Source organism: Lytechinus variegatus, chromosome 1 (genome assembly GCF_018143015.1).
Source record: "Lytechinus variegatus isolate NC3 chromosome 1, Lvar_3.0, whole genome shotgun sequence".
NCBI classification, from domain to species: Eukaryota; Metazoa; Echinodermata; class Echinoidea; order Temnopleuroida; family Toxopneustidae; genus Lytechinus; species Lytechinus variegatus.
Window position 1 is genome coordinate 11479140 of NC_054740.1, and position 15866 is coordinate 11495005.

General features: G+C 38.9%; 1 protein-coding gene across 2 annotated transcripts in view; it reads left to right on the forward strand.

Annotated features, from left to right (window-relative positions):
* The first annotated feature begins 678 nt into the window (after positions 1–678).
* The window catches only part of LOC121429707, a 29715-nt gene continuing 14527 nt past the window's right edge, over positions 679–15866 (forward strand). The window contains exons 1-5 of one of the 2 annotated variants that reach the window (XM_041626993.1): positions 679–724; positions 3304–3423; positions 5935–6123; positions 7576–7757; positions 10010–10239. In XM_041626993.1, coding sequence (XP_041482927.1) covers positions 3316–3423; positions 5935–6123; positions 7576–7757; positions 10010–10239 — 709 coding nt within the window. In that variant the 5' untranslated portion in view covers positions 679–724; positions 3304–3315. Of the gene's footprint in view, positions 725–1051; positions 1073–3303; positions 3424–5934; positions 6124–7575; positions 7758–10009; positions 10240–15866 lie in introns of those variants that run through there. The other variant, XM_041626922.1, reaches the window with a different exon arrangement.

Here is a 15866-nt window from a genome sequence, read left to right on the forward strand (position 1 = left end):
AGGGAGAGATTTACTGGGAGAATATGAAATAGGAATAAAACATGGTTAAGACAAAATTCTCTGGCTGGTTTTCTAAAACTCAATATAAAGATCAACCCGACAGAAGTATAAATTTGTATTACAGCAATATTGATTCTAAATCAGGTTTGTATATTTTGTTTTAATTTGAGGAGTTCTCTATTTTTACTACGAACTAATATTAAATGGATGTTTATAAGCGCTGATAATTATGGGTGATGTGATGAGGTGATGAGGATATGTATATAGTGGTGTTGATGATGATAGTGGTGGCTGTGGTTCACGGTAATCGATGATAGCGGTAATATAGTAATTAATGATGATGATGATGATGATGATGATGATGATGACGATGATTATGATTCGTGATTTTGGGGTGTGTGTGTGTGTGTGTGTGTTTGAGTTTTGTCAGACGTGTATCAATCAGATATGATTATTTACGGCTGGGACCGACCTTTAACGTCACCATCCGAAAGACGTGACCAGGGCTCGAACCCGGGGCTTGAACCTCTGCATCAATTTGTAACTTCCCCACAGCTTGGATTACAGGCGCACGCCACAACGCCCAGTTGTGGGGTATCTCCTTTATATTTTTACCGATAGAGGACACTATTTAAAAAACGCAGAATAAAAAATAGGAGGGGAATCCCCTATGACGCGTCGCATTTTGACAGAAAATGAGCAATGACGAATTGCAATCTGAGTGGTAAATATGTGGTTTTTTTTCGATTTTCTACGTAATTCTGTGATAGAATGGATCATGTCTGGTGCTTTGAGATCAAAATGAAATGTTGCAGAGTTTATTTAATGTTGGAATGTTGTTTTATCATTCGTAATAATGCATAAATTGGACCCCGAAATTGGATCACGAAAATGTCGGCCTTCGAATTGTTGACTGACTGTGAGTGTTGTGGAATGCATGAAAGAAGGGCGGCGTCGAGTAGAGACCGGTCGAAGTCGAGTAGAGTATTGCACCATCGGGTTGCAATATACCGGCAATCGGCATGGCCCTGTGGATGGCTATTAAAAACACGTTAATGAAGCCCAAATGAGAGTAGGAAGCATCATGCAATTAAAGGGGAAGTTCACCCTGAAAAAAACTTTGTTGGAAAAATAGCAGAAAAAATTATAAAAAATATTGGTGAAGGTTTGAGGAAAATCCGTTAAAGAGTATGAAAGTTATTACAGTTCAAAGTTTTGGATTTGTGACGTCATAAACGAGCAGCTGCCCCATGTGTTATGTAATATAAAATGCATGAATTTCAAATTTTGTATGGTTCCTGGTGACTTAATTTTGTTTTCTATTCATGATCGGGTGTGAAATGATTTGTCTATTGATATACAAAAGGTACAGTGAAAACCATTTTCAATTTTCTGAGAAAATGACATTTCATTGATTTTTTACCATTCACTATGTAGGAATGCTGCTCGCATATGACGTCACAAATCAAATCATTGAAATTCTAATAACTTTTTAATTATTTGATGAATTTTTCTCAAACCTTCGGCAATATTTTTCATTATTTTTTCTGCTATTTTTACAATAAACTTTTTGTCAGGGTGAACTTTCCCTTTAAAGCTACAGCAATTGGCTTGCTTAATAGAGTAATATATGTCACTCAAACTAATTGAGTCAAAGTAAATAAACCCATGAAAGCCAAGGTCAAGAAAGGGTCTTAAAATTAAAAACTAAATTGAATACCGTTTGTTTGATTAGACTTCGGCTTTCGCCAATGAGATGTACATGTATGATGTGATTGGGAGAGTGAAAATATTTGTCACCATCGGCGGAAATCCCAGGAAGGACGCATTCCCCCAACCCAAAATAGTAGGGGTGACACTAGACAGTTAGCAGCCGTCTGTTTTGAGAAGTTTTTTAACCTTTTTTTTTATATTTCTCCTCGTACACAGACGGCTCACTATTATGCAGCCACCATTAGGGGACTTGCAATGCAAAATCCCCCGTCAGGGCTCTTCAATTTTTGTCTTTAATGAATAAAAATTTTGAAAATTAATGTGACCAAAATGCATATTTATATTCCCTCTTGGCATTAATTGACAAAAAACAGAGAAAAGTAAAGTTAAAAGGAGCAAAAACAGTGACTTACCTCGGCTGTCGGGCAAATTCACATCCCCGTTTTATCCGATCTTAAGTACATAAACATATGGCCATTGAGTCCCCTGTACAGATTGCGCTAGAGGTTCGGTCTCTGTATTTGGTGAGTGAGGCCAACGGAGTTCAGCTCAACAACCAACAAAACAGGGACAGAAGCTTTTGGTCTAGGGTGACACAATATGCCCCCCTACTATTTTTTAAATATTTCATGATGGAAAGAAATATGTCATTCAAAATCAAAATAAAACTTGTAGGTATTTTGATGAGATGACATTACTTTTGGGGTGATAACCCTTATTTATTTTTGCTTGTCAAATTTATTTTTTTAGAAATGACCTTACATTTCTGGTGATAACCTTTTTTTTGTGCTTGTCAAATTTTCCAGCCCGTGGTCCCCCTACATTTGGGGAGAGGTTTCTGTAGTTTTATCCTTTTTTGTTTAATTCACATAAATACTGTTTATTCAACTGGTCTGACATGATTTGTTTGAAAGGAGCAAAACAAAAAACAGCAGTGAAAGTTTGTAAGAAATCCGACTTAGGCTCCGTAACACAATTAATGGTTTGCGATGGATTACAAATATATAAAGAACTGCACTGATTGGTCCCTGGTCAGTATTTTAAAACCAAATGCACGTGTAACAGTGATATTGATTGGTCAGCTCATTTAGCGATTGATTGCTAATCTTTGTGTTACGGAGCCCAGAATACCGGTAATAATAATAAAATTTTAAAAAACGCTGTACTCAGAGATGCCAAGTTCAAAGACCAGCTATGCGTGAGATTTTCTGTGAATCTGAGTGAGATCACAGACATTGTGTACAATGTATATGGGGATAGGCTGTGATCGTTGCGTGAGACAGAGATTTGAGGGGATGAACAAGAGTCCAAAATGGTTGAGTCTCACGCATAATGCGTGAGACTTGGTAGCTCTGTTGTACTGTACGGCTGCCAGAGGTAGAGGAGGTATTTGGAATGGAATGATATATACTTCTTCAGGTTGCTCTGCCTCTTTCAGGGTTGAAGATATTTGCAGCTGTTTCCCAAAGTGACACAAATACAACTAATTTCCATAGAAATACTGAAGATTTGTCTTCTGCACACATTGAAAGAATAACTGTTTTCATCATCATCATGATTTAGGTATTGACGTTGTTATCTCTCTCCTAGTTGAATTTCAGGATGGAAAAATCTCAGGAACAAACTCTCCGCACACTTGTTCTTATCCTTGTTGTTTTCTTTGTTATCCTTGACTATGGAACAGCTGATGAGGACAAGGAACATGCACAGGTAAGATGCCCCTTGTCTGCGCATACCCGCATCTGCACAACAACATTTACACATGCATTACATAGACGGATGTTCATTAAAAAATCTGACTCAAAATTGTAGAAAAATATACAGTAATTTGATGTTTTTTAGTTTTCTATGTATCGGCCTCAAAAGACCTTGTTTCTCATTAAAATCTGTGAATCATGTGTAAATTGAATGGGTGCACACTACGGCACCATTTTCTTTTTTTTAATCTGAAAATGACTGGTGGAGGTTTTTTCCAAGAAAGTCATTTTTTCTCTCAAATTTTTATAAGGTACATTATCAACTGAATTTTTTTTTCAAATAAAAAGAAATTAACATTAAATCTTAAAGTGAGATTTGTAAGGGTGCAGACATGGGGCCCCCTTCATACGTCTAATATATGTATGGATGTGATTATGTTTATTTATTCATATCATTCCAAGATGATTAATTCTTTAAAACTTCAGATCCTATTGATAAAAGTTACATGTAGATTGATTTGAAAATCGGTTGCATTATTGGTAAAACAAAATTATTTTTCTTGAGGCTGTTTAGACTGTGCCTGTCATAACGAAATATGAAAAAATAAATGATGCAGAATTACTTTAGATGAATGTTTAATTCATAATGTAAATGGGGAAAAGGGAGATAACTTTTTAAAATGGAGTATTTCATAGTATTTCTTTAAATGACATACATAACATACATTAAAGGGGAATCCAACCCTGGGCCAGCAATCTGAATAACTTGTAGTAAAACGTGAGAAAAAAATAATGTTTTAGCCATTTTATGTATTGGAGTACATGGAAGTTATCATTCCCTTTATACATCATTGTGACATTGCATATTTGAAGTCTCCATGGGTATAGCGTTTACAAATTTGTATGACTTTCTTATTGTTTGTCCAATGTTGTTCAAACCTTCACCTATCAACTTGTCTGATTTTTCTCTTTCCTCTAAAAACACATTTTTATTGGTGGATTCTCCTTTAAACTAAAAAGTGCATGGCCCAGATTATTTTTTAAATGTATCAAATGTGATGCCTTTTTTAATTGTGAAAATTCTGAATACCTCCCCAGTTACCAATCTCTCCCTTCGTCCTGGCCCCTCCCACTAGCTGTATGTCCCTTTACATGGACCTATCACAAATGGACATTTAACGAATCCCCTCCTTTGGGCCAAAGACTGTCACCGCTAATCCTTTTATAAACAGAGCGCTGGCAGCTTACGCCCATCAAGCCGGTCGTAAAACACGCTATCACTGATGGACAGCGGAAATCAATTGTGCGCTGCTCCTACCCATTTCGATGTTGTTCGTTCACTTTATCAAAAGCAACGCAAAGCAGCGAACGTTAGCGCTATGAAAATGATTGCAGAAACGAGAAAACAGGTGTGCATAATCATATTTTTACGTACATCTCAAATACCCGCACATAAAATGCATTGACATCACCTTGCAGATCAGTGTATTTGTGGCAAAGATGCAGTTGAAATTTGACGGAGAAATGTGTGGAAAACCTTTAAAAATGCATCTATTTCGGACAATATTGATGTTGATAGTAGCGCTTACCTTCGTTCAGAAGTTGATTTTCATTTGGGCGTAAAATTTAACAGGATTTTTTTTATGGTCAGACGACAATCGCACATTATAGACAGCCTAAAATCATATACTGAAAAAACGGATATGAATTGCGCATTGCATTCTAGGTAATGTAGGGACTTTCCCTTTTGGCAATCGGGGCTAAAACATGACCGTCTTTGGTCGAAAGAGGGCCAGTGATCGATCGGTGACGATCAATGGCCAAAAGGAGCTTGTGTAAACAATCAGCCCGGCGGTCATCATAAAAACCGCGTAAAGAGAAAGTTAAGGGTTAGACAGCGATTTTGACAGCTGGAAACAGGTGGTGGTCATAAAATGCTCTCGTTGCATGTCCATTCGTAATAGGTCCATGACTCAAATCACTCGATTAACTTTTCTCCATTTTCCTACCCCATCTTTCCCCAGGTTTATTTCGAACTCGCCTGATGCCAATTCGTCCAATTGCCAATTTGTCTACTACCATTTGGTCTACCATCAGTGTGTCCACTATCTGCATGGTCTAATTGCCAATTTGTCCACTCACCGTTTCGTCTAATAACCAGTTGATCCAATAGCCATTTAGTCCACGTACAGTGTACCAATTGGTCTAATTGGACTTCGTGTTAATCGTGCAAAATGAATGAAATGAAATGGATATTATGCTAATTGGTTATGAGACCAAATGGTCATAGACAAGATGGTGATTAGACGAAGTGATGATTGGACCAAATGGTTGTTAGACGAAATGTTGATGGATGGAATGGCATTAGCCTAAATGAAAGTATACCATGTGGTGAGAGGATGTTTTGGCAATAGACGACTTGGCAATTTACCCTTTCCCCACCCCATCTTAAACTTTATTGTAATTTCACTCTATTTTTAATCCGATTGTTTTCAACACTATTGTAACCCATTTGTTTATTCAGGACTTGACTTTGCCTATTCCAGTGCCCAAAGTTGCGATGATGACTGATCAAAGACTTCGACGACGGCATCGTGATGTTGGGCAAAACAACCCCCATAACTGTTACCCTGACGAATACTACAGTACTTACTACAGGCAATGCAAAGGTTGTACCCGGTGTTCACCAGGGACTCAACATGATCCACAAGAGGTAATTAGAACATACTTCATTAAAGATAAATGCCAGTTGTGGTAACTATCTGAAAATGAGTTGAGCAGAATCCAATGAAATTAACACCAAAGTGTTTGTATGTATAAATAAAAAAAAATATGCGCCAACTATCTCTGGAAGACAATGCGTAATTGCTGAGAAATTAGCAAAATAAGCACGGAATTCCATCACTTGTTGGATATTTTTTCAAAGCAATAATAACACACTCTCCCACATATGCTTTTCTTTGTTAGTGATCATTAGAATTATCGATTTCGAGCTAAGATTTCATGATTGTACAAAGATAAGTTTACATTAATGTACCAGGGGAGCGTTTCATGAAAGGACTTGTCGGACGTTTTATCCGACAAGTCCCATTTTATCCGACAGTTACCATGGTAACAGTGCCTCACAGCCAATCAGAGTCAGAGAAAGATGTCAGATCTGACAACTTGTCGGACAAAAATGTTGATGAAACGCTCCCCTGATCTAGATGTATTGTAACTTGTTGTCAGCCTGTCAGGACATGTATGCCTTCTTGGGCCTGTTGCTGTAAGAGTAGCATTCAAAGACTACTCCAGAAATCATACATGACCTGGGATTTTAACCAACCAGAAGCACATATTTTGGACTTGCGCTTGATTTTTTTTAGTTACACTCAAACACAATTCTTACTGCAGTGAGTCCCAGAGCCCTGTTACATAAAAGTTACCATGGTAACAGTGATCAACAGCCAATCAGAATCAAGGATTTAAGGGAAGTTACATGTACCATTGGATGGCAAAGTTACCATAATGGCAAATTTTATGCAACGTAGCCCGGGATACTGATTAAAATGTCAGCAGCTTGCCAAAGCTGCTATGAATTACAACACTTTGTAAGATGGTGGTGGTATCAAGTTTGTCCAGTCAATTCTTCTTCCTGGAAATTTATTGATTCAACCACTTGCATTAATGTTACCAGAGGTTAAAAGATTAATTGTACGCTTGATTTTCACGACTAATTGTACATTGTAGTCAATGCAGTCAATCATAGAAAAATGTTCTACAATGATTGCTAGGCTTTGTGTCACGGAATAACCAGTGAACATGACTTTTTTTTTACTTGCTTTAAAAATACTTGTCCGACCAACCACAATCCCCCCATCATCTGGTAAATCCTAAATCTACCCCTAAGCTTAAGACTGAGTCATGACTAGAATTTGTAAACAGGGAAGCATTTCATAACCAAAAACGAGTCAGTGATTGCCACTCTTTGTTGTAAGGTACTGAAATCATTGCATGTGATTGTCTTAATCCAAATAAGTCAGTGAAAATCACTGACAAAGAAAATGCTTCACGAAACACCGCCCTGATGAGCAGTTACTGAAAAGAAAATATTTTATCTTTGGAACTAAGTTTTGCCTGCTCCTTGCCTTCCTTGCTGAAAACACTCCTTTGTCTTTCCTGCCAGTTCTGCGGAAACGGCCAAGGCCAGGAATTGCACTGCATACCCTGCGAAGATGGATACTTTCAACCGAAGGAAGGTATCACGGTCCGGACCTGTCAACTGTGCTCCAGCTGCGATCCACATGCCACCATCGAAGAACCTTGCTCTCTGCAACAGAACACTGTCTGTGGAAAATGCCAGAAAGGGTAAGGCTGTTGGCTTCTTTACTGCAATAGTATACAAATATTGCACGTAAGCTCATGCATGCAGGGCCAAATAATGAGTGATGTGCGAGAAGAGCCAATGGATATACCGCAACATGGTCCGCAGAACCGAGTGCGGTACATGTATATCCATTTGGCGATTCGAGCACAGAATTCATTATTTAGGTCCTCTATGCACAAGAATGTGTGTATTGTTTGTGTTTTACACCACCCCCACCCATTTTACTGAGTTGCCCCGAATGCTATATTTGATCTAAATTCTAAATAATTCTAGATAATTCCAGAACTTGCACTATCCTGCACTCTGACATCAAAGTGCAGGATAGTGCATTTTGGATGCCACAGTGCAATTCGCTGAATATAATGTGATCCGATTTGGACCAATCAGATTACAGGACATTCATGGGAGTTGTATGAATAGAAGTGGTTAATGATTGTATTACCAAACACTTCATGAATTCAGTCGTATCAAATATTCTCATAAAATTCAACAAACTTTTACCATAAATACAAAAGTACCTACAAAATATAAAATTATAAAAATTTAGCCAAAATCGTTTTTCTTTTTTCTTCCATTCATACCCCTCTTCGCATGTGGAATATTTTGGTCACCTAAAAATTGTATCGTAATACCGAACGTGTTTTTTCTATGGCAAAAGTTGAGAAAACAAAATAAGCGGTAAAACATTTTTTTATAATGTTTTTTTATTTTTGAGAATATGAATACTTTGAAAATGTGTTTTGGGCCATTTTTCATCTTTCTATCTTTCTATTCAAGTTCCATTTGGAGGGACGTTACAAAGTTTTGAGCATATGAACTTATTTCCTGAGGTGTATGATTTGCTCGTTCGGTAATTCAAGGCCGGTAGTCAATAAAATCACTCACTATACATGTAAGTCCCGGTTTGGTGTTGACTGGTTGCCTACTACATGTAGAAACAGAGTGAGCAAAGCACTGCAAAATGGACAAAATTCAGCTTTTTCTTGCCGCTTTTCGAAAGGGCTACAAAATGGCTACAAAAGGACTATAAAAAGGGAAGGAAAACGGTTAAACAAAATGGAAAGGAAACAGCATGTTGCTCACTATGAACAGGGGGGTCTCTCTTTACATACATGTACTGTGGGGATTAGAGAACTGGATGTCTCAACTGGTCCCAAGTGGTGAAGAATTGGTAATTAGCTGATTAACCCATTGTCTTCTGGAATTGTGTAGACCCTGTGCAAAGCATATGTGTATTACAGAACTTGGTAGTCGACAGTTTAAATCAGCAGGTTTACAAACACACACTTGTTGCTTGTAAAGATCCAGTTTGTCTGACATAGCAGTCCCTGTATTGGTATTGTATTGAAGTCCAGTGATTGGCTCTTGTGCAGTGTCATCTATGCAGTAACACAGTATCTTGTTGATAAACTAGTGATTGATTGATTGGGGAGCCCAGTGGTAGTGCGTCTGCCTTATGAAGGGGAGGTTGTGGGTTCAGTCCTTGGGCGCGTCATACCAAAGACTTTAAAAATGGGACCTTCTACCCCCTTGTCAGGTGCTTGACTTAAGAGAAAGGAGAAGGGTAATAATGGCATATTTATTATGTTGTTCAGTGCCCACTTGAAAACCAGCTAGTAGTTGAATTAGCAACCCTTGCTATGTATGAGTTATGATGATTGTTTTCATTGGTGATGTTATTGTGCAAACGAGATCAGGGGCCCGTCTTACAAAGACTTGTGTCACTCTTTGACATGCCCCTTGAGTAATCTTTTAGGTTACACTTTTGCATGTTTGAAATTATTTTGAAATCAGATTTGAAAAATCTATGATATGGGATTTGATGCAACAAGTTCTGAATTGAATTGAGATCTGTCAATGCATTTGATATGATTTATTTGTCCAGTGAAAAGTATATATGCAGAGTTGAATTTATTCACCCCGAACAACATGGGATCAAAACAGCTCTTTCCCTTAGCATAATCCATGATTGATGTGTAATTTTGTTTCCGGTTGGAGAATATTTTTTTTGCTTCGATAAGAAAATAAGTTGTCCGTGTGAAATTGTACAACCAGCTTCTAAAACATGGTTTATGAAAACTCTTTGCCACAGAAAGCTACATGTGTTTCCATTTTGCCCCCTTTTTTTTACTTGTACATCTAGAAGTTTAATTATCTAAATTCAAATACAGAGTTCCAAATTTGATGTTATTTGTTATCATTTCTTTTATGTACGTATTTAATATTTCTGCAGGTGGTATTACAATGAAGCAAAAATCTGTGTAGAATGTACAGAAAGAGACATGAGTGACCCATCCAACCAAGAATGTTATGTCAAACCGAAGACTACTCCAAGACCAAATCTGCCTGATCCAGAACCACAATCTAGTCGTGGACCAAACCTGAATCCTTCAACCATAGCTCCTGTTCCTCGCGGAGAAGGACCTCCTCCAAAGTTGTTGCATAATCCACAAAATGAAAATGGTAAACATTTCACATTTTGACCTTCAATAGTTCAGAAATAAGCAGAATATTTTTACAGATTATACTTACATGTGCAGAGAAAAATTTGTTCAAGATATACATGTAGGCCTACACGACATTTCGGTTTGCACACGCGCTAGGCAGTTCTGTTTAATTATTCGCTCTCGATTCGGTATTAGAGCATACGCCAAGCTTGTCGGTTTGGCAAAGCTTTCATTAGACTTCAGTGCTCGAAGCTTGCATTAGGCTGGCTGGATGAATGTACCATATCCCAAGGCATGCCACCGAGGGTCTGGCCCAAAGAAAGCCTCTAAATCATTAATGGTTTCTCGCATCTGGAGGAGCATTTCATGGCGACTTTGGTCAGTGATTTTCACTGGCTGACTTTCAGCCAATCAGATGCAAGGATTTCAGTAGCTTATAACAATAGTCAGTGAAGAATCACTGACTATTTGTTACATGAAATCCTCCTTAGATCTATAGTTTGCACATATATATGACAAGTTGACTGTACATAGACCTGCGGCCCTGATATGGCAAAATGGTTTATCTTGAAATTTTGAGTTTTAGACAAAATTTGAAATCCGGGTAATTTTAAGGCGCGCTTTTCACTGGTGGGATCAGTTTGTCGCAAAAATGCGTAGCTATCTAGGCTAATTTCTTAAATTTTGGTCCAATTTTTATGGTAAAACCGTCTATCTCGCACATAGCCCACTTGTAACCGAAGGCTTCCATGGAAAACTGGTCTATCTCTGACTTAGACTGCTTTACCATGCAAATTGTACTGTTAATCTTTCGTTATTTCAGCGGGAAAAACGGTTAACTTCAAGTTTAATAGACCGTTTTTCCGAAAAAAATGAACCCCCCACTCTTTGCCCGATGACGGCAACTCTTAAAGGGGAAGTTCACCCTGACAAAAATGATTATTGTAAAAATAGCAGAAAAAATAATAAAAAATATTGCCGAAGGTTTGAGAAAAATTCATCAAATAATTACAAAGTTACTAAATAGGTTCATTATTGCGGATTGAAATAATCGCTAGAGGGTATTCATTTGTCTCGCAATCTACTATGGTCAACAAGGAAATTCGTGATCACTCTCACAAAAAGTGTTCACTGGCTTTCTAGGAAATTCGTGATCATTCTCGCAAAAAGTGTTCACTAGCTTACAAGTTCACGAGCTTTCGAGTGCCGCTGCAACTCTTTATCAAGTGACAAGGATTGTTCGATATCGTACTGTATTTATACTAATCTCCAAGACCGTACGCACAAGCGCGAGAACAATAGGTGGGCACTGATCCGTTGTGTGATTGGTCAGGAGTTATGCAAAATATATGCAAATACGCCGTGGGTCGGCAATATGCAAATGAGACCAAAATTGGCGGGCTCGCTAGTTTCCCGTGGGCGGGGGTTGACTGGCTGAGCGGTCCCTCGATCGGGGCCGGGAACGATCGGGTCGGCGTGCACTGCCAGGTAAGGGGGTATTGTGCTGTCGGATGGTTCGCATCCAGAAATCGGGGATGTCGATCCCGCTGTCTCTGTTGAAGTTGTTAGGACAAAGACATATACTAATAGCCTCCTTAATCCTGCGTGTATACCAATGTCTTTCTTTGGCAATGCAATGTACACCCTCCCAATCTGGGTGGTGTTGCTTCTCCCAAGCATGTTCTGCCACCGCGGATGTGTCGGTTCGCTGTAACCGAACATCGCGCTTGTGTTCAGAAATGCGTTCAACTATCGGTCGGGCTGTCTCTCCGATGTAAGACCCGTCACATCCCTGGCAAGGAATGTTGTATACTACGCCATCACGTCTGTGATCAGGGATAGGGTCTTTGGGGCGTACAAGCTGTTTGCGTAAGGTGGTGTCCGAGCGGAAAACCGTTCGGATACCGTGACCTTCTAATCGGCGTTTAAGTTGTTGTGAAAGGCCATCTATGTATGGCAAGACTGTACAAGTCTTGAAAACCTTCTGATCCCTTGGTGTTTGTTTTCTCTTGAAAGTGTTCTTGATAAAACGGCGTGGGTAGCCGTTGCTGTATAAGGCGCCACGTATGTGTGCTCTTTCTTTCGGGAGTTCAGGCGGGTGAGTTATAATACGTGCTGCTCTGTCGAACAGACATTTAACAAGACCCTTCTTGACCGATTTGTCGTGATGAGAATCATATGGTATGTATTGGTCTGTATGAGTGGGCTTGCGGTAGACAGAGGTGGAAAGTTTCCCGCCCTCGTGTCTTTGGACTAGCGTATCAAGGAATGCTAATTTCCCTCCTTGTTCAGTCTCCAGAGTGAACTGGATGGACGGTTGCTGGCTGTTCATGTATGCGAGTAGGCTGCGTGTATACCAATGTCTTTCTTTGGCAATGCAATGTACACCCTCCCAATCTGGGTGGTGTTGCTTCTCCCAAGCATGTCAATTTTGGTCTCATTTGCATATTGCCGACCCACGGCGTATTTGCATATATTTTGCATAACTCCTGACCAATCACACAACGGATCAGTGCCCACCTATTGTTCTCGCGCTTGTGCGTACGGTCTTGGAGATTAGTATAAATACAGTACGATATCGAACAATCCTTGTCACTTGATAAAGAGTTGCAGCGGCACTCGAAAGCTCGTGAACTTGTAAGCTAGTGAACACTTTTTGCGAGAATGATCACGAATTTCCTAGAAAGCCAGTGAACACTTTTTGCGAGAGTGATCACGAATTTCCTTGTTGACCATAGTAGATTGCGAGACAAATGAATACCCTCTAATAATTACAAAGTTATTAGAATTTCAATTATTTGATTTGTGACGTCATATGCGAGCAGCATTCCTACATAGCGAATGGTAAAAAATCAATGAAATGTCATTTTCTCAGAAAATTGAAAATGGTTTTCACTGTAACTTTTGTATGTCAATAGACAAATCATTTTCATACCCGATCATGAAAAGAAAACAAAATTGAGTCCTCAGGAACCATACAAAATTTGAAATTCATACATTTTATATTACAAACACATGGGGCAGCTGCTCGTTTATGACGTCACAAATCCAAAATTTTGAACTCTAATAACTTTCTTACTCTTTAACAGATTTTCCTCAAACCTTCACCAATATTTTTTACTATTTTTTCTGCTATTTTCACAACAAAGTTTTCTTCAGGGTGAACTTCCCCTTTTAACTTTTTTCTTAGACAGTACGTCGCCGCATAGCGCGCACGCACATCGCATATTCAGGCCATCCGAGCCGGCCTGGAGGAGATCGTAAGAAAGTTGGGAGGCTGAGCTGCCTCCCTCCATCTAGAGGGAGGATATTGCTGGGGTTGTCATTAGAAAAAAAAATCACAGGTAAGGAAGAAAGAAGGCAGAATACAATTACACTAATTAATTCATCCTAATTCCGAGACCAAGGCAGCTGCTAGATCATTTAGATCTACTGTATCGACGGCTGACGTACACTTCGCACGCCAGCCGCCGCTGCGGTAGGGACTAGGCCTTAGCCTGCCGTATAGAACTGACCTAGTCTACAAATGTAGACCCACATCTGCAGTGTGTGTACCTCAGCTGATTCAACGAGTCTGCATAGCAGACTAGGTCTACTGAGGCTGCAGAAGTGGGTCTACAACTTCTTTGAGCCACATCCACGAAACGTGGATGTGAGGCGGAGCTTGCTGAAACCCTCCGTTGCCAGTAGATACCATGATTGACAGCAGATTTGTGGAAGTAGGGGCAAGAGAGGGATTAGGATCCAGCTGTTATGACCATTTCTTATCTTGTGGAATGTATACAAGTAGGGCCATTCTCTTTCACATTCTGGGCTTGCTACATGTATATAGGTCCATGGCTATACATAACATACATGGGTAGATTGAAATATCAAGGAGTTAGATGATATCTCCTTGGAAATATCTTCTATAACGGTCCATGCAGAGAGGAACGTGTATACAGAATATGAATATGTAGAAGATCACCCCCGTCATGTAATTGGGCCTAATAAGTGACATAAAAATAAACATTGGCCCTTTCTTTCTTTCTTTTCCTTTCTTCTTTTTCGTTTTCCTTTTTTTCCCTTTGATTCTTCTTGATTTTTTCTTTTCCTCTTTCTTTCTTCTCTTCTGTTTCTTTTTTCTCTTCTTCTTTTCCTGTGACCCCTTTACTTTCTTTCTTTTTCTTTCTTTCTTTCATTCATTCACTCTTTCCTTCTTTTTTTTCTTCATTTTTTTCTCTTTCTCTCTCTCTCTTTTACTCTTTCATTCTTTCCTTTCCTTCTTTCTTATTTTTATTTTCGTTTTATCTTTCACTTGCTCTCTCATTCTTCTTCCCTTCCTTAAATATCCTGTTTTTAAATGATGTATCTTTATCATTTCTACATTATAATGGAACCGATTGATTAATGTACAGAACCGTTTTCTATACTGGACCTACCAATCAAAAATGCTAGCGCAGAGCGCTAGCTCATATGCCTACTTTTTCAAAATCAAACACCTCAGAAGGGATATTTTGAAACTACACAATGACAATATGTACAGTACTTGACAAATTACATAATGCGAACGCACAGCGAAAGCTGAAAATGTTGATATTCACACCATAAAACGGACATTTTACAAAGCACTTATGAAAAAAAATCATTTGTAAAACAAAATAATGAAAGCTCGATGTCCGAACTGAAATAAGATATGTATCTCATCGAACAGGCAATGTCAGCGCGAAGCGGGAGCGAAAATTTTACATATTTTTGTTATTTTCCCGGAGTTCCCCTGACCTTATCTTATTCTCTTGTCTTCTCTTTTTTATCTTCTTCCTCTCTTCTCCCTTCTTTTTCTTTTTTATTTCCGCCTTTTTCCTTCTTTTAGTTCTGCCAATATAAGGGGGGGCGGACACTTCGGGCCCACCCTGGATCCGCCTATGAAATGATATAAATAGCATACACTACAGCCAATATAACTGGTAAGCACATTTTTAACAGACAACAAAGATCTGACCTACTTTCCACAATTCAAATCCAACAAATTAATATTTGGAAACGAAATAATTATTCTTCAAACCAATGGGGCACATACATGTAAGCAGTTTGCACTAGTAAACAGGTAATTAAAAAACATCAAGGCACATACATGTAGCTCCCGGGCATAACTATATGCAACTTTCACATCTTTGGCATCGACATTGCAGGGGCCGCGGAACCGGGGGGGGCTGGGGGGGCTTCAGCCCCCCCCCCCCCCACTTTTTTCCAAAACCGCTTACAAAAACGTAAAAATGACCATATAATTGTGATTTTTAGCATGGTCAGCCCCCCCCCCCCCACTTTGAAAACCGTTCCGCGGCCCCTGCATTGCATGTGTTGACAAAGCTAATTGTTTTCATATTCAGTTCATTCAGCAGGATTGGCTGATTTAAATCACTATGATGATTATTTTTTCAAATCATTGCTTTAAAGGTCATATCCACCCCAGAAAAAAGTTTAATTGAATAAAAATAGAGAAAAATCAAAGAATAACGTTGGAAACTACATCAAAAATGGCTGTAAAAGAGGATAGTAATAAAACATCTTAAAGTTTCGCTTATTTTTCACAAACCGGTGGGTGTTTAATAAAGCTGTTCGTATAAGAGCGACTTTAAGAACGATTGGTGATCCTTTCTTGTG